The sequence below is a fragment of the Furipterus horrens genome, unplaced genomic scaffold, assembly GCF_987537825.1.
Source record: "Furipterus horrens unplaced genomic scaffold, mFurHor1.1.pri manual_scaffold_3, whole genome shotgun sequence".
Lineage (NCBI taxonomy): Eukaryota > Metazoa > Chordata > Mammalia > Chiroptera > Furipteridae > Furipterus > Furipterus horrens.
The window spans coordinates 160,924,378-160,945,484 of NW_028327173.1; the positions used below are offsets into that span (position 1 = coordinate 160,924,378).

The following is a 21,107-nucleotide window of genomic DNA, read 5'->3' on the forward strand; positions in this document are numbered from 1 at the left end:
TACCCCAAAAACCATAAAAGTAGGATGTTCTTCATTTTTTCCCTATAATCTAATCTCTCTGCTAATCATTCTCAGTTGGTATTTTCCCTTCAATCTCTGCCTTTTTTTTTTTTTTTTTTTGTCCAGCACACTTTCTGATCCATTTTGATGAGGCATGGAGAGGGATGTCTGTAGAATTGCAAACACACAGTCGTTTTAATAGTTTTGTGAGGTCAGATTCCGAGAGTAAAAGAATAGTGTCCAAAACCCCATCTATCACCTTGACTCTCACAGGCAGTCCTAGCTGTATATATCCTTAAGGAGTTACAATATTTTCTTTTTATTTCATATGTATATTTTGCAAATTAAAATTCTTTATGTAGAACATAATACTTTATGGTGAGAATGTGAGGCAAATAGATCACATGTTTCCCTAAATATGCATTTTTATGTGTTGTCATTACTTGAATATGTACTTCATCAGTAATAGCCAGTAAGTTCTTCTTAAGACATATGCTATACTAATTCTAATTGGATCAAAATTATACACCTAATTATTAAAGTATTTTCTAATAACTACCTTTGTTATTATAAGAATTATTTTATATATCTAAAGGTTCAGTAGGTACCAAATTTAGAGTTGTAAGATTTCTACATCGGTTGGCCTGTGTGACATGTATGTGTCAGTAAAAATGATTGAATATTAGTCCATATGTCTCCAAAGTTCTTTTTTATTTACAGCATATCAGTAGACAATTTTGAGCATCCGTGTATGTGTGAAGTTTTTAAAATTAATAAACTATGCATTTTTATACAATCTCAAGCTAATAACTCATAATATACAATTTTAGTGAAGTTCATATAACCTCAGAAACTTTAAATATTTGGTGTAACTTGTCAAATTTAATTACGTTGTTATTTTTACCTTGGGATGGAGAAAGTAAGTTAGCTCTGCCATTGTCATTGTTTATTTGTGCCTCCATCTTTGATATTAACATCAAACTGTGATCTCTGCAGAAATGTTTTTAAGCAACATGTCTATTTGTCAGGGACTGTTTAGTTTAAAACTATATAATAATTGTGTGTTCATTTTTTATTTTAAAAAGCAAATGAGTCAGAATACTGCTGTTAATTGTCAGTACTGTGCGACATCTGTTCTCCCTCTAGAACTGGCCCATATCATTCCTGACACTTGGCCATTTGACTTTTGAACTACAAATATAGTCCCAAAAGGAATTCTTATGTATTTCTGGGAAGAATATAAATTGTCATGATGACTTCAGAGAATAGTAAGGTGATACCTATAAAGTTGAAAGTTTACGTTCTTTAATCCAGTAGTTCCTTTTTTGTGTGTGTCTGTCCTGGAGAAAGTTCTATATGTGTGTATAAGGCTTGTGCAAGGATATTTGTTCCAGTGTTCTTCATGATAACAAAAAAGTAGAAACAATCTATTTTTCAGCCGGGGCATATATCAACTGTGATTTTATTTGAATAAGGGGACATTTTGTAACAATAAAAATGAATGAACTAGGTATCTGTTAACATGTGTCTCAAGAACATAACATTGCACAAAATGCAAATTTCAAAGGATAGACACCGTGTAATCTCATCTGTTTAAACATATTAAGCACAAACAGTAATGTATATTGTTTCAGTAAATATATTTATTAAAAGATTCAAAATATACATGGGAATCATATACACCAACTTTATGATAATGGTTGCTTTGAGGCCTGGGGTGAGATTTGATCTGTGTCTACAGTGTTTTTATTTCTGAAAGATAAAATGAGAGCGGGAGAAATAGTCAGTCTGAAGCAAATACAGGAAAACATAATTCTCACTAGGTGGGTACATGTACAATTCTGTTGCCTATATAGATATCTGTTCTTTTGACTACTTTTTAGTATTTCATGATGAACAGAAAGCATTTAATAAAGTACATGCTATTATATGTAGTAAGTCAGAATTTGACTGTTATACTGACTGGAATGATAATAAGCTCTTAATATTTTATTTATTGGATTTTATCTTCTTTTTTCTAATTTGTTCTCTATATTTCCAAACTGTAATATAATTACCGCGAATGGTCTGGAAGTTGAACTCTATTAAAAAATGAAGGTTTTTACATAGTTATTTTCTTTGTTTTATAGGAAAAACGTCAGAGAGAGGCTCATTTTCCCTATACAGCAGAGACACTGGATTACCAGGCTGTCAGGTAAGTTTAAAAAAATAATAAAAGCTGTGAGATAATCTTTTAATACATAAAAGGCTCTAATGGAGGAAGTAAAAATTTATTTGAATCCTTTGACCATTATTTGTGCCTTTAATTTGTGACTATGTTGGGTTTTTAGCAATTAAACATATTTTCTTGTGCTCCCTCTGCTTAAAATGGTTTTCCTTTCCCAATTCACCAGACAGTCTCTCTGTATCATCACAGATTTTAAAAACTAACATTTATCTTGGCTGGGTAGTTCAGTTGATTGGAACATCATCTCCTACACCAAAAGGTTGTGGGTTCGATTCCCAGTCAGGGCACCTACCTAGATTGCATATTCAATCTCCATAGGGGGCGCATATGTGAGGCCGTTAATCAATGTGCCTCTCTCTCCCACTTCCCCTTCTTCTCTCTCTAAAATCAGTAAAAAAATTTTTTAAAACTTAACATTCATTTTAACTGGAAGCAGAGTAGCAGTTATCTTTCTACCTCTTTCCAAATTGCTCATCATTTTTGAAAACGATTTTTGCATATTTCCTCGTAGAAAGAACAGTTGCTAATGCTTTACATGAAGGGCATACAATTGCTCTGTGTAGCTTGAATATCCTGTAAGTTAAACTTACTAATGTTGGAAATATTGTCATTTGAGTCCTGTGTCTTAATAAAATTTTTAGCTTTCAGTGGTCTTTTTACATAGAAACTTTGTTTTAGTTCTTCCACATTCCCTAGCAATTTGCATATCTGATAATGGTCATGTTCTCTGCATTTTCCCCCATATCTTTATACTGAGAATCCTGAACTCGGTTCACTGCAGATTTCCATCAGAATCAAGCCAAAAAGAATAGACAGGCAGGATATAGTGAGTTTGTTTCCAGCTGTCTGCACACAGGCCCGCCCCAATTTCACACATGGGCATGTGAGCCAGTTTTAGCTGTCATACTAGCAACACTGCTCCATTTAATAACATATCACATAATTGTGCCATTCAGAGTCAGAAGATCTAGGTCCAGTTCCCATCTCTACAGGTTAGGATCTGTGGTCATAAGAAAAGTCATTCAACCTTAAATCCTATTTCTGCATTGATTTCCTCATTTGAAAAATGTAATTAGCATTTTTGCTTCCACCTACTTTGTAGGTCTCTGAATAACTTTCATATACTTGCGAAAACAATTTGCAAAATAAATATTTTTCAAAGTTTCCAGTTCATATAACCCGCAAAACAAAAGCTATTTGAGCCCTTAATATTATTTTTAATAAACTGAAAAGTTTGAGAGCCACTGGTCTAACATTCACGCCACTGCTAAACTTGAGAAAAAACTGTTGTAAGCTCTTTAAAATTACACCTGCATCTAATAAATCATAGTTAATGCCCATATTAACAAATTTTCACTTTCCGATATTCTCTTGGCAAAGGTATTGCTATTTTGTTAAAATGAATAGGAAGCTCTATTTATATAATCCACCAGTTTTGCTGAGATAAATGTTAATATTTTTTGCCAAGGATTAAGGTGTGTTTACACCAGATTTAATTCCCATATCAAAAACATTTATTTTAAATGTACATGCATAGTACTATAGTGAGAATTTATTACCATGTACTAAGCACTACCTGATGTCATAACATGAACACATTTAATCCTTTTAACAATACACATTTTGCAGATAAGTAAATAGGTGTTCTCCAAAGGTATTAAGTAATTTACTTAAGACCATACACCTAGCAAGTAGCAAACCTTCTAAACTCATGTTTGATTTTTTTTAACTATGATGTAACTATGCTTTGCCATAAGAATCCCTTAGATTCTTAGTGTGTCCCCTTACCCTTCTTCCATTTTAACATGTTTGGTTGAGGAGGGGCCTGGGAATTTGTTTTTAACAAATGCCCCAGGTGATCTAATTCACATGGACTGGAGATTATGCATTGAGAAACCCAGTTCCTCTGTATACACTAAACATAAGCATATATGGAGCACACAAAAAAGAAGAAAGTATAAGATGGCTGTTTAATGATTGTTTGTAACATGTTGGAGAGATCAGACAGGCTGTGGAAAAGAAAAGAGATTACTAGAATGTATGAAATATAAAATAATATTGCTGTATATAAGAAGATTTAAAGTTCAAGTGAGGGAAATATTTGTTGATGAAGAATTTACAGAAACAATGTATGTACCCCAAAGAAACCCAAAATACATCACAGAGGAATGAAGATTATACTGCAGCAAGGACAAATATCCTCATTGAAGACAGGAGAACTCTTAAAACAAGTAAAAGGTTCCTCTCTGTGAAAGAAACAATGACTTGGCTATGTATTACGGTCACTTAGCTCTGACTGTGCTGCAATATATAGGAGAAATTGTCATGACTGCACCAGCTAGTTTGAGGCCTAAGTAGTAAGCTCAGGAAATTCGAGAGTTAAAAGAGATCTTTCACTTCCATTCAAAAAATATTGGTATTCCAAACAGTATTTATTATAAAGGGTCAGAGAAGAAAAATGTACACTGAAACTACTAATTAGCTGCCATTTTGTCTTAACTTTTTACAAGTGATGTAAAAATCTTAACCACACGATGATACAAGGAAACATAAATAGTGACTAAAAAATTATATCCGAACACCACTTTGCAACCATTATTCTTCAACAAAATTCCTCCAAGGGACATTAACTCTGCTATTAATGTACATAAAATGCTGTTGACATATTGCAAAATTCAGGCTAATTTAATAATGCCTGATGGGTCTTACTTCATGTTAAGATGATGTAATAATATGTTGCTAAATGAGTCTCCTCATATTACTTTCATGGCAATCACATAACTGATGAGCCATTAAAAGGAAACTGGTGTAGCTGTATTACTGGAAACACTGATATATCACTCTGCAATTGAATTTTTTAAAAATGGATTCAACACAGAGCATAGAAGCCAGCATCTTTATTAACAATAGGTATAATACTTTAAAAATTGCCATCATGAGGTGAAAAATCCTTTTAGCATTATAACAGTTTCTCATTGAGATATATAAGTAGTTTGTATATGTTTTTCTTAAGTGTTCACACCTAGAAGAGGAAGGATCTTGTTTTGTTTTATTTTTTCCAAAGAGATTTAAGTTTCATCAGAATTCAGATAGTATACCCTTGAGAAAATGACAGTGAACCTTAAAAACTCAGTTAACACTTAGTTATTTGGAAATTTACCCACACCATTTGCTTCTTTACCATCCTCTTTTTCAATTATTGCTGACCTCATATGCAAACATTTGATATGATAAAATGATGAGTCAGTACATCTGGAAGATAGAATAATAAATATGTATACACCTAATAACAGAGATTCAAAATAAGTAAAAGCAAAAATTGATAGAATTAAAGAGAGAAACAAATCCACAATTATAGTTAAAGATTTGAATAATTCTCTCTCATCACTTGACAGGATAACTGGACAAAAAATTAGTGAAGACGTAGAACCTAATGAACTGTCAGCTACCTTTACCTAATTGATGTTTATTGAACTCTGTTCCTAACAACTGAAAAATATAAATTCTTTTCAAGGGCACACATTACATTCAACAGGATTGAATATAACATGTCAATATATTATAAAACGTGTCAATATATTGAAAAGTTTTGAAATCACAAAAAATTAAATGAGAAATCAGCAAGATGCCTAGAATAACACCAAAAAATTGGAAATTTAAAAACCCATGTCTAAGTAACCCATGGTTCTAAAAAGAAATCACAAGGGAATTTAGAAGATAATTTTAACTGAATTATAATAAAATATTATATAACAAAATTTGTTGGTGCAGCTGAGGCAGTGCCTGGAAGAAACGGTATAGCTTTAAATGCTTGTATTCGAAAAGAGCTTCTGCAGTGCATGACCTGAGGGTCTCCCCCAAAAAGTTAGAAAAAAGAAACACAAAAGTAGTAGAGAGGAAGTAATAAAAATAAAAGCAGAAGTCAGTGTAGTATTATACAAATAATAGGAAAAACTAACAAAGCCAAAATTTAATTGTTTGAAAATTCAGACCCTTAAAATTAATAACTCCTAGCTAGACTGATTAAAACAAAAGGGAATTCGGCAGAGGGGGAAAATAACACACATTACCAATAATGGAATGGAAGAGAAGTTTAGCACTATATATTGCATGTGCATTAAAAAGACAATAAGATAAGGGCCAGGTCCCCAGTAGAAAGGGGGAAAAAAGACAATAAGAAAATATTGTGAATGACTTAATTCAGTAGATTTGACAAAGTAAGTGAAATAAACAAATTTCTTGAAAAATGTTTACCAACAGGGAACAAAATAAAACAGAAAGTCTGAATAACCTTATATCTGTCAATGAAAGTAAACTTATGTCACAAACTTTTCCACAAAGAAAACTTGAGGGTCATATGGTTTCATTGGTGAATTCTTTCAGATGCTTAGGAAAAAAAAATAACAATCTCATACAAACTATTTTTGAAAACAGTGGATGAGGAAACACTTTGTAGCTCATTTTATGAGGTAAGCAATACCATAATCCTCAAACTACACATCTGGTTTGTACCAGAAATGAAAGTTTGGCTTAACATTTGAAAATCAGTCAATTCAATTTACCACATTAGCAGAATCAAGAAGAAAAACAATATGATTTTTCCATAGATGTAGAAAAGGTATATGATAAATTCAAATACTCATGATAAAGACCACTCAACAAGCTAAGCATAGAAAACAGCTTCCTTAGTTTGATAAAAGAGAATGATGAAAGATCTGTAGCTTAATGGCGAAAGACTAATGGTTTTCCTCCTGATGTTATGAACAAGGTGAGAATTTCCATTCTCATCACTTGAGTTTCTTGTCATGGCCAGTGTAATAAGGCAAGAAAAAGAAGGCATAAACTTGGAAAGAAAGAAATAGGAAGACAGTATTTTTAAAATATCAGTCTTCCCAAATTAATCTGTATCCCAAATATAACCATACCAGGATTTGTGGGGGGAGGGGGAGATTTACAAGCTTGTTTTTTTTTGTTTGTCTGTCTGTTTGTTTGTTTTGGAAATACAAAGGACCTAGAATACCCAAAGCCATCTTAAAAAGTGAAGAGCAAAGTCAGAGAATCTGTGCTACCTGACTAATGTAAATTAAGACCTAGTATAAAGCTATAGTAAATTAAGCAGCACAGTACAAGCATGATTAAGAATGAGGCAGACAAGTCCAGTTTGTCTGTTTAAAGACTCAATTAGGGGACTTAATATACAGAAAGCAGTCTCAGGCAGCAAACAAGACGAATAGATCCTTGTACCTTCCACACCCTAGACCATGTGTTTATATCTCCTAAGCAGTGGATGATCAGAAGAACCAGGTGTGGGAGACTCGTGCCATAGTGAGTTAAGAGTTCCCATCCTCCTGGAGAGCTAACGGGAGTCCTGTGATCAGCCCAGAACACTTCTGTACAAATTTCAGAGCAAGAGGGTGAGTGGGTTAAGGGTTCAAGTTCACCCAGATGTCAAGATGGTGGGTAAGCTTTAAGATGAAGTCACTTAGGTTCCACACATAGTTAATTTGATTTTCAACAATGTTTGCTGAAATAGTCCAATGGCAAAGGAAAGATTTTTGAACAAAAGATTCAGTAACAAGTGGGTATTTGTATGGACAAATATGAACATCAATCCTTTTCTCATAGTAAACACAAAAATTATTCAGATTGACCCTAGACCTGAATGTAAAACTAAACAGATTTAAGAAGAAAACATAGGAAAATATCTTCTTAATTTGGGGGTAAACAAAGGTTTTTTACACAGAATACAGAAAGAAATAACCACAAAAGAAAAAAATGGTAAATTAGAACTCATCATAATTAAAGACGTCTGCTTATCAAAAGGCATGCATTTGGAAAAAGTAGACAAGCCACAATCCTGGAGTCAGTATTAACAGAACATATCTGACAAAGGACCCATATCCAGGATATAGGAAGAATTTCAACTCTGTAGTAAGGTTACCCAAGACTTCTGGTTTTTCTCTTCAGGACAGGAGATTTAAGTGCAGTGGATAAACTTATTTCCAGTCCCATTTATTTATTTAGTGTGATTATTTTTTTTAATTATATTTTATTCATTATGCTATTACAGTTGTCCTTATTTTTCCCCCTTTGCCCCCCTCCACCCCACACCTTCCACTTCCTCAGGCAATTTCTACACCATTGTTCATGTCTGTGGATCATGTGTGTAAGTTCTTTGGCTGCTCCATTTCCTATACTGTACTTTACATCCCCATGACCATTCTATAACTACCTACTCTTATTTCTTAATCCCCTCTCCTTTTCACCCACTCCCCTCCACCCTGCTCCCATCTGGCCACCATCAAAATGCTCTCTGTATCCATGATTCTGTCTCTGTTTTTCTTGTTCGCTTCATTTGTTTTTTAGATTCAATTGTTGATAGATATGTATTTATTGCCATTTTATTCATAGTTTTTATCTTCTTTTTCTTAAGTAAGCCCCCTTAACATTTCATATAATACTGATTTGGTGGTGATGAACTTTTTTAGTTCTTTTTCTTGTCTGGGAAACTCTTGATTCTAAACCTTTTGATTCTAAATGATAGCTTTGCTAGGTAGAGTAATCTGGAAAAGAAAAGATCAAGATATTGGATATATTGAGGCAAAAGAACAAGTGCAGTTAAGTAATAAAGGGGCAGTGGTGCTTAAGAATAGGCCATCCAGAGTTGAATATTATACTTAAAAATTTCAGAAGTCATATGGTTCCCAGTACTAACAACATTCTTTTGGGAATAAATTATTCTGTGGTGATTAGAAGATTGTTAGTCAGGAATATTAAAAAGACATAAAAATTTTATATTGGATCAGTGTTGAAGCTATCCAAGAGATGATTCACTCATGAAGTAGCATGTGAAAGGGCCATATGCAATGGTTGGCACACAGTAGACATTCAGAAAATCTGAATCCTGTGATCTAGGAAAAAGTGCCTTAGCAAGAGGAATAAAAACCATCAGTTGCCTGCAGGGTGAGCTGGGAGTTGTGAGTTGTTTGGGACATAGGTAAAATAAATTGTGTGGGAGGAAAGCCTCATCTTGAAGTGTCAGACAGTAGGCAATTTAATTTCTTGCTTCTGTTAAAAGGCCAGAGAGTTATATTATGCAGGGGACCTTGGCAGCAGGAAAAACTTCATTGTTTCTGTTTCTGTTCGTTCAATAAAACTTGCTAATTATACTTTTGGTGGTCTTAGTGCTCTTTGGGAACATTGTTTCAGAAAGTTAGTTTCTTCCTTTGCAAATTTATTTCAGGAGAAAAGAGTCTATTAAATAATGGCTAGGGATTAGACACCATCTCAGAATAAAAAATGAAAACAAGGATGACTGTAGACTGAATATTACATAAGAAGGGGCTTGTCGTTCTGGGGGGATATAGCAAGAGCTGAGGGATGACAGGATAAATGAAGCAGGAACAGTAGAATGTTGAGTTGCTGAAGCTAGGTGAAAGGTACATGAAGGTTCGTTGTACTTTTTTCCCCTACTTTTGTTTGTATTTGAGGATTCCAAAAGTAAAAAGTTTAATTTTTAATGATATATATACAGTGTTTCAGTGTGGAAAATATTGCATACCTAACTATATGCCTAGTACTTACTATATTGGGTTTTGTGATGCTCTGAATTGTATTCAGGAAAATGCAGGGGGCTGGAAAGACGGGTACGCATTTACTCAATGTGAAAGCTATCATTAAAAGGAAAGGGAGTGGCTTCAAAGTATTAGAACCTCTGCTGAAAATCTTAGGACTCTTTTACACCATTTCCACAAAAGCAAAAGAAGTGACATCTCCTATTGTAATGCTGGTTAGCGCCTTACGTGGCTTCTTTATATTAACCAAAACAGCTCAAAGTATTTTTGCAGATGACTTTAGGGGTTCCTATTTAACAAGGATGTTTCTAAATTCAGACATTCAGGAAAACTCACTTAGAAGACAGAGTATGCCCACTCCTGACCTCGTGAGAGTCTACCTTCAAAATATCCCTTAATAGCATTTTGGAATTCAGGACTCTCTTTATGGAAGCCTATAAAATCCTAATAGAAAGTTATTCCTGTTTCATAGTTGCAGTTATTTAAATATTGGATATATTAAAATGGCTTTTCATTTTTTCTCTTCATAGTTCGTTTGTTTCAGAAAATACTTTCTTTTATCGATCTGTATGCTAAATCTCTGTCTTTTCATTGAATGATGCCAGATTTGGGAGAAAAGTTCAGAGAGAAAAAAAAAGGTGTGAAGGAAATAAATATTAAGATGGTAAAATTTCCCTCTGTTGCTGATAATTAAAGAAGATTGGTAAACTTGAACTGCTAAGCTTACTATGTACCTAGGTAGTTTTTCTTTTTTCTCTTTTTAAGATAGATTGGTTTGATTACTTTGGCAGGATGCATTTGATGGATGACTGTCATTACCTTCTAAAACATGCATTACACTTTAAGTATAGGATAATTAAATTTTCAAGAGACTATATTGAGATTATAAGATTTGGGACTTGTAAAAGAACAGCATTACAGTTGGCTAGTGTTGGTTGGTGTGTTTTTATTGACGGGGAAAGGAATAGAAGCATCTTAGATTTCTTTTTACTTTGTTTCCCTGTACATTTCGTCCCCTGTCCCCACCCCCCACACTCCCAATTAATATCTTGTCCAACGTGTTGGTAATGACTTGGACCTATTCAGGTTGCACAAAGCATTTAATGAAATCTTGTCTTAGACAAAACACTAGAGAGGATCATAATTAATGTCTCATTTTCTGCCAGTTGCTATTGATTACTCATTCAAGATCCCTTTGTTCTCAGAATGATAACAACTGTACTTTGCATCACTATCTAATGAGATTCTCAGGATAGAATTCTTTACCAACGTGCGGTAATTGCTAACATATCCCTGGAATATCAGTGTAAATAAATTTACATCGTGGTACAATTATATCACAAATGTCGGTGTTTTCCAAATTCAGAATTTATTACAGTCTGTTTTTTAATTATTTGTAGAAAATTAACAGGAGGCTGATACTATTGAAGCTCAACATTTATATTTTGCCCTGAGTTCCCCTTCACCCTCTGAGGCTTTTTTATTGTGAGTTGAGGTGAGAGGCTTCTTTATCACTCTTCAGTTCCCCTGTCATAATCTCTGACACTTCAAATGGATTTACAGGTAAACTGTACTATGATGTTTCTAAATTAAAAGGACAAATTGCAAATATGCTAATACTATACTAATTTTGCTTTTAGAACAATTTCGTTTCTTCATCCTTCAGTGACAAAAACATGGGGCACTATAAAGAATTCAACTGAATCTTAACAGTTTGTGTACTCTTGTTTTATCGTGATTTTTATGTTTCTACCTCTTTATTTAGTACATTTTCCTCTCAAAAAGACAAATCTAGGAACAGCTGCTTGTTGGTATTAAAATTGCATACAACTTTAGGGGTATAATATAGGTATGAAAATAAGGAATTCTATAAAATATACACAGAGCAGAGGTTCCAGGAGTCCGTATTAAATATTTAAAATTTTTTGAGATATGTGATTATAATATTAGGTACACTCCATCTTATTTTTCTAGAAAACAAATTAGTGATGAATTAGTTCTTAATTTTGAATCATAAAATGAGGCTAATAATTTTGATATAGGGTTAAGTAGGTTTTTATTTAATCTGAAGTTATGGCTATCAAAGTATATGTAGTACAATATTGGGGCTAAGCCATCTAATGGTAAAAAGCAGCGCTTAAAAAACAAGCCTGTTTATCAAGATTCAGACACTTTCTCTTTTAAGGGTAAAAAATTCTGAATCCTCCTGGCATAGAGCAGCATCATTTTTACATAAGATGTTCTTCTGCTTTCTTATTAAATCACATTTAGAGTGCCTTCCAGTATAATTAAGCAGTTGCATTGATAAATCATGTTGGCCAAATCCCCTACTATATTTCTCTCCTTTACTTTTTGGTCAGTATCATCATGAAGGCTTACACTGAATAGCCTTTTCAAGTTCACATTTCAGAGTTGGGAATTCTCAAGCATATGAAGGAGGAAGAACTTCTAATAATTATCAAATAGGCTACACTAAGTTCCTTATAAAGAAATGGGTTTCTTATTTATCGGCTAGAGGTTTGTTATATGTAATTCAGAATGAAACTTAACTTGCTGTAGGTTATATTACAATAATCTAGGCTACCTTAGTGTTTCAGGGATAACCTCTCATTGATTGTTCTTCAGCAATTATGTACATTTTTTATAGATGAGGTTCCAGATGACTATAAAAAAGATTCTTTTTTAAGCACGTGGAATAATTTAATACTGTGTCTTTTCAGAATCCTAATTCTGCCTTGAATAAGATAGCTTAACAGGATAAAACTGCTTTGCCTAAATCTTTATCCTCTGGGATAATTGTGTATTCTTTTTCTCTGACATACCTCCAGGACAGGATCGGTAGTAATCAATAATGCTTCTCATTTGTTTTAGGCAGGCAGAAAAATCAATAACATGAGCTGATATAGAATTTAATTTTAGGGGGAAAATTTAGTTTATAATGTATGTGTTAGCATTACCAAAATGTTTAAAGAATCAAAGGAAAAATATACGATTTTGTTAGTGGTAGAATACCAATATATTAGGCTTATAATAGTTTAGCCCTTAGTTTTTTTTAGTCATATATTCCATTAGTTTCATATTTTCTAGATTATCAAGTACTTGTGGAGAAAATCTTTTCTTAAACTTCTTTTTTATTTCTTATAGTACTGAACGACTTAGTTAACAGGATAGAATATCATCTTGTGTTCTTAAAAGGAAACATTTTTTTCTACATTTACTTTGCCTATTATATAGTTCGTGGTACAGATTAAATGGGGGAAATGGTTATTTCTATGATAAGCATAGGTGACTAAAGAACAGCTTCTACATTTTTTTGGCACTAACATTCAAGATAGAACAAAAAGCTAGGGTATTTCCTAACCACCCTTTATATTTGCCTATAGTAAGGGAGAAGGTTTAGCCAGTAAACTTTTCCCCTTAACAACTTGTTCTCCTTGTTTTTATTTCTTTATTCCATGCACATGTACACGTCTACCAGTATATGTTTTGTAGGTTACTCAGCTTTAGGATCGTAATCCTCAAATTCATGTATCAATCTCTTCAAGTTAACAGTCTTGTAAATGATAATTAAGTTCCTGGACTATTGTAGACATTTGTTATATTGAGGAAGAAGCCTGTGAAACAGATCTGGATTCAAATTCGGGTTCTACTACTTACAGTCTATATAAAATAAAATCTGTATAATACTTAATTAAGATTTTAGTAAACATTAACGAGATAATACGTTTGAAAGTGTGCTAGTGGCTCCTTCATATTTATTCTGATTTTTTCCAACGTTTTATTTTTAAAAATTGCAAATCCACAGAAACATGAAAGAATAGTACAATGAGCATCCATGTACTCATTAACCAAGCTTCATTATTAACATTTCACCACACTTGTACACACATTCCTTTTCTTTCACTCAGTATGTGTTTATATATATGTTTGTATGCTGTGTGTAGGTTTATACACACAACTGTACATACTTCTACTGAATCATTTTGAGGAATAAGTTGTCATTTGTCTTTTTATTCCTTTTTTTTAAGATTATTTATTTATTTTTAGAGAAGGGGAAGGGAGAGAAAAAGAGAGGGAGAAGAAACATCAGTGTGTTGTTACCTCTTGCATGCCCCCAGTTGGGGACTTGGCCCACAACCCAGGCATATGCCCTGACTGGGAATTGAACCCATGACCTTTTGGTTCACAGGCCAGCTAGCACTCAATCCACTGAGCCATACCAGCCAAGGCTGTCTATTTATTCTTGATTTAGATTGAAACAGTTTGAATCTGTCACACTCCTCTTAGGATTTAGTCTCTAATTAGTCACCCCTCTTTCTAGGGGTATGTCTGTTCTTATTTCTAACATCCTGTCTTACCATAATCATTGGGAGTTGTAACTCAACCAGCTTCAATTCAGGGCACACAAGGTTTCCTATTTTAGGACAAAAGTTTGTACCCAGGAAACAATTTAAAATGTCATTTATCTTATTTTCATTAATTTGGGATACTGAGAATGTGGTAATCTATCGGGTAGAATGAAATTGAGTTTTTTGTTTTCACTAGAGCACACTATTCAGTTTTGCTTAAAGCTTTATTTATTTCTCCAAGCAACCCTGTGACCTAATTAGTAATACACCCATTTATAGAAGAGGAAGCAGATGCATTAATGTTAGATAATTTGCCCTGGATCATACTGTCAGGATTTGAATTTAGATAGCTAACTATGAAGCCCATGCTATTTTCCAGGATATAAAATTTTTATAAACATTTCATCTCCTTTTAGGGATATAAGAAATGAGCTTTCCTATTTATGACTTTGATTATTTTATGCCTCTGTTAGTCTTTAATATGACTGTTATTTGACTTCTCTTGTGACTTCAGCAGACACACTTCTTTATCATCCTCCAAATTCAGTCCTTTGTTTCTTTATCAAAGCATCATGTAAGGGGTCAATAAACATTTTCTAAAAAGGGCCAGATATTAAATATTTTAGGTTTTGCAGACCATACAGTCTGTTGCAACTACTAATTCTTCCACTGTAGCACAAAAACAACCATAGCTAATAAATAAATGAATGAGACTGTGTTCCAATAAAGATATTTTTAAAAACAGGCCCAATATGACCTGCAGACCATGGTTTGCTGACACCTAGTATAAGTCATTATCTTATACCCCCATTAGAATTTACATGACAAGGAAATATTCTAAGGAGCACTGTTAAGAGACATATGAATGCCCATTTCCTCTCATGTATTTGTTTATATAATGTACAATGAGCAGTTTCATATGTGCCTTCTACATGAGAAAAAGCAGATAAAGTAATATATAGAGCAAGTGCCTCAAAACGTATCATGAAAGGCAGTGTTGCACTGAGCAGAGGACATCCTAAAAGACTAATGTTGTTTAAAGGAAAATTCCAAGGTATATGACCCCTGCCCTCAAACATGTGGTAATAATAGGTTCCATCTAGCATACTATGAGCCACATTTTGATTGCTTTTTGAGGAATGTTGAATGTGCCTAGCACAAGTGAAAAAAAAAGAAAAACACAAAACATGTGACAATGGAGCCCTGGTCAGGTGCAGGTTCAATTTCCAGTCAGGGCACATACCTAGGTTGCAGGTTTGATCTGGAGTTGGGGTGCATATAGGAGGCAGCTGATTGATATTTCTCTCTCTCTCTCTCTCTCTCCCTCTCCCTTTCCCTCTTTAAAATCAATAGACATGTCCTCAGGTGAGGATTGAAAAAAGAAATGAAGAAAGAAAATTGACAATGGAAATTTCAGTATAAAGTGTGGGAGACTTGGTTCCAGGTCACACTATTTTCACACAAGTAACATAATAGTTTGTTATAGAAATAGAATGAATACATGTGTTACATTTGTACTGATTGTTTTCCCAACATCACCATTTCTTCTGGAGATTATCTTAAGGGGGATTGTTTTTCCTTTATGTCGGATATTCACACATTTCTCAATATGTTGAACCTTGTATCCATTGAAATTTGAGCATTTAATGCACAATAATTACATTCATAATATTATGTAGTCTTTTCATGTACGCATAATATTAATTGGTGATTGAAATTTTCTTTTCACTTTTCTCCCTTATCAAGAAGGCATCACTTTGTTAAAAAAAGAATTTACCTTTTGAGTAGTCTGAAAAAAATTGTTTAATTATAAGCATTTCTAGAAGATGCAGTGGTCTTTGGCTGATTTAGTACATTGATTACTTCATGTGTGCTTCCGCATTGTTAAACAGGCTTTTTTAAAAATGAAATGTCAAATGAAGGTGAAAAGTCAATATAACAAAATATACAAGATGCAGTGAAAGCAGCAATCAGAGGGAAATTTGTAGTTGTAAATGGCTATATTAAAAAAGAAGAAAGATTTCAAATCAATAACCTAACTTCACCATAAGAACCTAAAAAACAGTAAACTAACTTTATACTATATGAACCTAGAAAAAGAAGAGTATACCAAATCCAAAGCAAATAGAAGAAAATAAAGATTAGAACAGAAAATTTATAAAACAGAATAGAGAAACAGTATAATTAGCAAAATCAAAAGTTGGTTTTTTAAAAAAGATCAATAAGATTGACAAACATTTAGCTAGGAAAAAAGGAGAGTCTAATTAACTACTAAGATCAGAAATGAAAATAGGGAGCATCACTCCTGACTTTGCAAAAATAAAAAGGACTATAATACTATGAACAATTTATGCTAACAAATTAGACAATCTAGATGAAAGGGACAAATTCCTAGAAACAAATGTACATACTACCAAAACTGACTCAAGAAGAAACAGAAAATCTGAACAGAGCTTTACCAAGTAAAGGGATTAAATCACTAATAAAATTTCTTCCTCAAAAAAAAAAGTGCATTATCCGAAAAGGTGGTGGGTTTGATCCCATCAGGGCACATACCTAGGTTGCAAGTTCTATCCCCTATTGGAGTGCATATGGGAAGCAACTGATCAGTATTTCTCTCACATCCGTGTTTCTTTCTCTCTGTGTGTGTCTCTCTCTTCTTCTCTTTCTAAAATCAGTAAAAACATATCCTCTGGTGAGGATTAAAAGAAAAAGCCCAGGAACAAATTGCTTCACTAATGACTTCTACCAAACAATCATTCAGAGAAGAATTAACACCAGTCCTTCTCAAACCCTTCTCAACTCATTCAATGAGGCCAGCATTATCCTGATACAAAGGCAGACAGAGTTATCACAGAAGAAAGGAAACAACAGACCAGTATCCTTCTTGTAAATTAACTTAAAATTTCTGCACAAAATACTAACAACCTAAATCCAGCAGCATATTAAAAGTATTATACACCATGACCAAGTGGGTTTTATGTCAGGAATGCAATATATGAAATGTGATCATTGTAATTCATTAACGGAATGAAGGGGGAGAAATCATATAATCATTTCAATTAATGTTAAAATTCAGTATTGTTTTTTCATAATGACACTTAAACTAATAACAGGACGGAACTTGATCATCTTGATAACAGTTATTTAGAAAACTCGGGAGCTTTTATTGTGCTCAGTGATTAAAGCATGAAAGCCTTTCCCTCTGGGATAAAGCACAAAACAAAGATGTCCACCTTTAACACTTTTATATTCAACATTTTACTAGAAGATTTAACCAGGACAGTTAGGCAAGAAAAAGAAATAAAAGGTATCCAAATTGGAAAAGAAGAAGTAAAACTTGCTATTTGCAGATTATATGATTTTCTTTTATTTAAATCATATTTTATTGTTTATGCTATTACAGTTGTCCCAATTTCTCCCCTTGTCCCTCTCCACCAAACCCCTCCCCCTATTCCCTCAGGTAATCCCCACATTGTTGTCCATGTTTGGCTGCCATATTCCCTATGCTGTACTTTGATCCCCATGACTATTCTGTAACAACCAGTTGGTACTTCTTAATCCCTTCACCTTTTTCATCTGTCCCCCAACCTTCTCCCATCTGGCAACCATCAAAAAGTTCTCTGTATCTATGATTCTGTTTCTATTCTCCTTGTTCATTTATTCTGTTTTTTAGATTCAAGTATTGATAGGTATGTATTTATTACCATTTTATTGTTCATAGTTTTGATCTTCCTGAAGAAGACCCTTTAACATTTCATATAATAATGGTTTGGTGATGATGAACTCCATTAGCTTTTTCTTGTCTGGGAAGCTCTTTTTCTGTCCTTCGATTTTCAATGATAGTTTTGCTGGGTAGAGTAATCTTGGTTGTAGGTCCTTGCTTCTCATCACTTTGAATATTTCATGCCAGTCCCTTGTAGCCTGCAAAGTTTCTTTTGAGAAATCAGCTGACAGTCTTACGGGAACTCTCCTGTAGGTAACTCTCTGCTTATCTCATGTGGCTTTTAAAATTCTCTTTGTCTTTAACCTTTTGTACTTTAATTATGGTGTATCTTAGTGTGGTCCTCTTTGGGTTCACCTTGTTTGGGATTCTCTGTGCTTCCTGGACTTGTATGTCTACTTCCTTCACCAAGTTAGGGAAGTTTGGCTGTCCACTGGGTGCGCAGGCTCCCAAGAGGTTCAGGCCAAGGTCAGCCACCCACTGTGTTCTCTCCGAAGCCACCTAAATAAGTTACAAAGCAGTCTGCAGTTTGCTGCTACTTGTGCTGGGTTTGGAGGTGCCCAAGTGAATTGTGAACCAAGGCCTGCTGCTTTGCTGCTAGCACCAGGCCTCAAGCCTATTAACAATAGCACAGGGCATACTGAGACCAGATCTTTTTGTTTGAGAATTTAGGAAAATGTGATCCATGAGCCAAAAGAAAAGAAGCCCTTTATATGGAAAAACCACTGGAAACTGCCTGGGTGTGCCCAAAAGTTGAGTGGGGCAAAGCCTCAGGGAATCACCAGGGTGGAGCAAACAGTGTGAGCTAGGTTGATGGAGTCTCAGATATGGCACCTGCCTGCTCACTCTGTGGCTCTATGGTGGGCTCAGAAAAGGAACAATGGCCTCTGCCAGCACTCTTGTCTGGGAGAAAGCTGCCCTCCATCTCTTTATGCCAGACAGTTCAGTTCCTCCCTCTATGTCTCTGATGCCTTTCAATCTGCTACCCCTGCATTGGAGCTCAGAGGGAGTGAGTCCAACTAAGTCTGTGCTCAGGCCCTTTAAGAGAAACTGCCTTAGACTTTAGCAGTTTCTGTATTATCCAGCCTCAATCTACATTGGTTTTTACAGCCAGAAATTATGGAAACTTATCTTTCTGGCACTGGAACCCTGGGCTGGGGGACCTGGTGTGCGCCCCTTGCTCTTGAGATTTTTATCTGCCACACATTGGTGTGGGGCCAGCTTGTTCTGTATCTCCACCCCTCTTAGGTAGCCTGGTTGTAGTTTCTTCTTTAATTCTGTAGTTGTAGGACTTCTGTTCAGCTTGATTTCTGATGGTTGAATGATAGTTCTTCTATAGTTTACTTGTAATTTTGATGTGGTTGTGCAAAGAGACGAACCATGTCTACCTGTGCTGCTGTATTCCAAGATTCCCTATTTGGATTGTTCTGATATGATTTTATATATAGGGAATTCACAATAATCTATTAGAGGTAATAAATGAATTTATTAATTATACAAGATTCAAGATCAACACATAAAAGTTGTATTTTTATACACTAATGAAGAACAAACCAAAAATAATATTAAGAAAACAACTTCATTTGCAATAATATCCAAAAGAATAAAATACCTAGGAGTAAATTTAACTACAAGGAATAAGACTTATACACTGGAAACTACAAAGCATTGCCAAAAGAAATTAAAGAAGACCTAAATAAATGGAAAAATATTGGGTTCATCAACTGGAAAACTCAATGTTGTTAAGATTGCAATACTCCCTAAAGCAATTTATAGATTTAATTCAATCCCTATTAGAATTTCATGCCTTTTTTTTATTCACAAATGGAAAAGCTGATCCTCAAATTTATATGTAATTTCAAGGAACCCCAAATAGCCAAAACAATATTAAAAAATAATAAATTTGCAATATTCACACTTTCCAATTTCAAAACTTACTACAAAGTTGCATAATCAAAACGGTATGGAACTGGCATAAGGTAAGCATATAGATCAATGTGATAACGTTGAGAGTTCAGAAATAAACACAAACATCTATGACCAATTTATTTTCAACAAAGGTGCCAAGACTACTGAATAAGGAAATACTATTTTCTTCAACAAATGATGTTGGGACAAAAGAATAAAGTTGTTCTGCCACCTTACATAGTATACAAAAATTAACTCAAACTGGATCAATGATTTATGCATAAGAAATAGAACTATAAACTCTTAGAAGAAAATATAGGGGTAAATCTTCATTACCTTGTGTTTTGACAATGGATTCTTACATCAAAAGCATGAGCAAGAAAAGAAAAAAATAGGTAAATTAGAATTCTTTCGAATTAAAAACTTTTGTGCATCTAAGGACATCAAGAAGTAAAAAAGACAACCTACAAAAGCGATAAACTATTTGCAAATAATATGTCTGAGAAAGGTCTAGTATTCAAAAGTATAACATATAAGAACTATTACAATACACAGTAGAAAGACAACCCAATTTAAAATGGGGAAAGGAGTTGAATAGACATTTTTCCAGAGATATAAAAAGGGCCATCAAGCCCATGAAGAGCTGCTCAACATCATTAGAGAAATGCGAAACAAAACCGCAATAAGATACCACTACCCATGAGGATGGCTGTAATTTTTATTTTTTAAGTAACAAGTTTTGGCAAGGTCTTAGGGAAATTAGAATCCTTATATTGTACATTGCTGTTGGGAATGTAAAATTGGTGCCGCCACTGTGGAAAACAGTTTGGCAGTTCCTCAAAAAGTTAAACAGAATTACCACGTGACCCAGAAGTTTTATTCCTAAGTACATACCCAAAAGATTTGAAAGAGGTACTCAAGTACTTGTATACAAATATTCATGGCAATACTATTCAGAACAGTCCAAAGCTGGAAACAGTCAGAGTGCCCCATCAATGGATGAATGGATAAATTATAGTGTATCCAAACAATGGAGTATTATTCAGGCATAAATAAGAAATGTACAGATAAATGCTACAATGCCAATGAAGTTAGGAAACATTATTCTAAGTAAAGGAAGCCAGACACGAAATAATCACATATTGTATGATTACATTTATGTAAAATATTCAGAATAAATGCAGCCACAGAGATCAAAGCAGATTAGTGGTTGCCAGGGGCTAGAGGAGTTGAGAAATGGAAGTGATGGTTTAATAGGTATGGTAGTTTCTTTTGGGGTAATTAAAATGTTCTGGAACTAGATGGCGATAGTTGTACAACATTAT

The 21,107-nt window shown here is 34.1% G+C and overlaps 1 protein-coding gene across 6 annotated transcripts in view; it reads left to right on the forward strand.

The window, feature by feature from the left end:
* TCF12 (transcription factor 12) overlaps positions 1-21,107 on the forward strand; it is a 351,413-nt gene that overhangs the window by 244,712 nt on the left and 85,594 nt on the right. For all 6 annotated transcript variants that reach the window (XM_090270652.1, XM_090270650.1, XM_090270653.1 and 3 more), the window contains one exon: positions 2,130-2,194. In XM_090270652.1, coding sequence (XP_090126778.1) covers positions 2,130-2,194 — 65 coding nt within the window. The remainder of the gene's footprint in view (positions 1-2,129; positions 2,195-21,107) is intronic.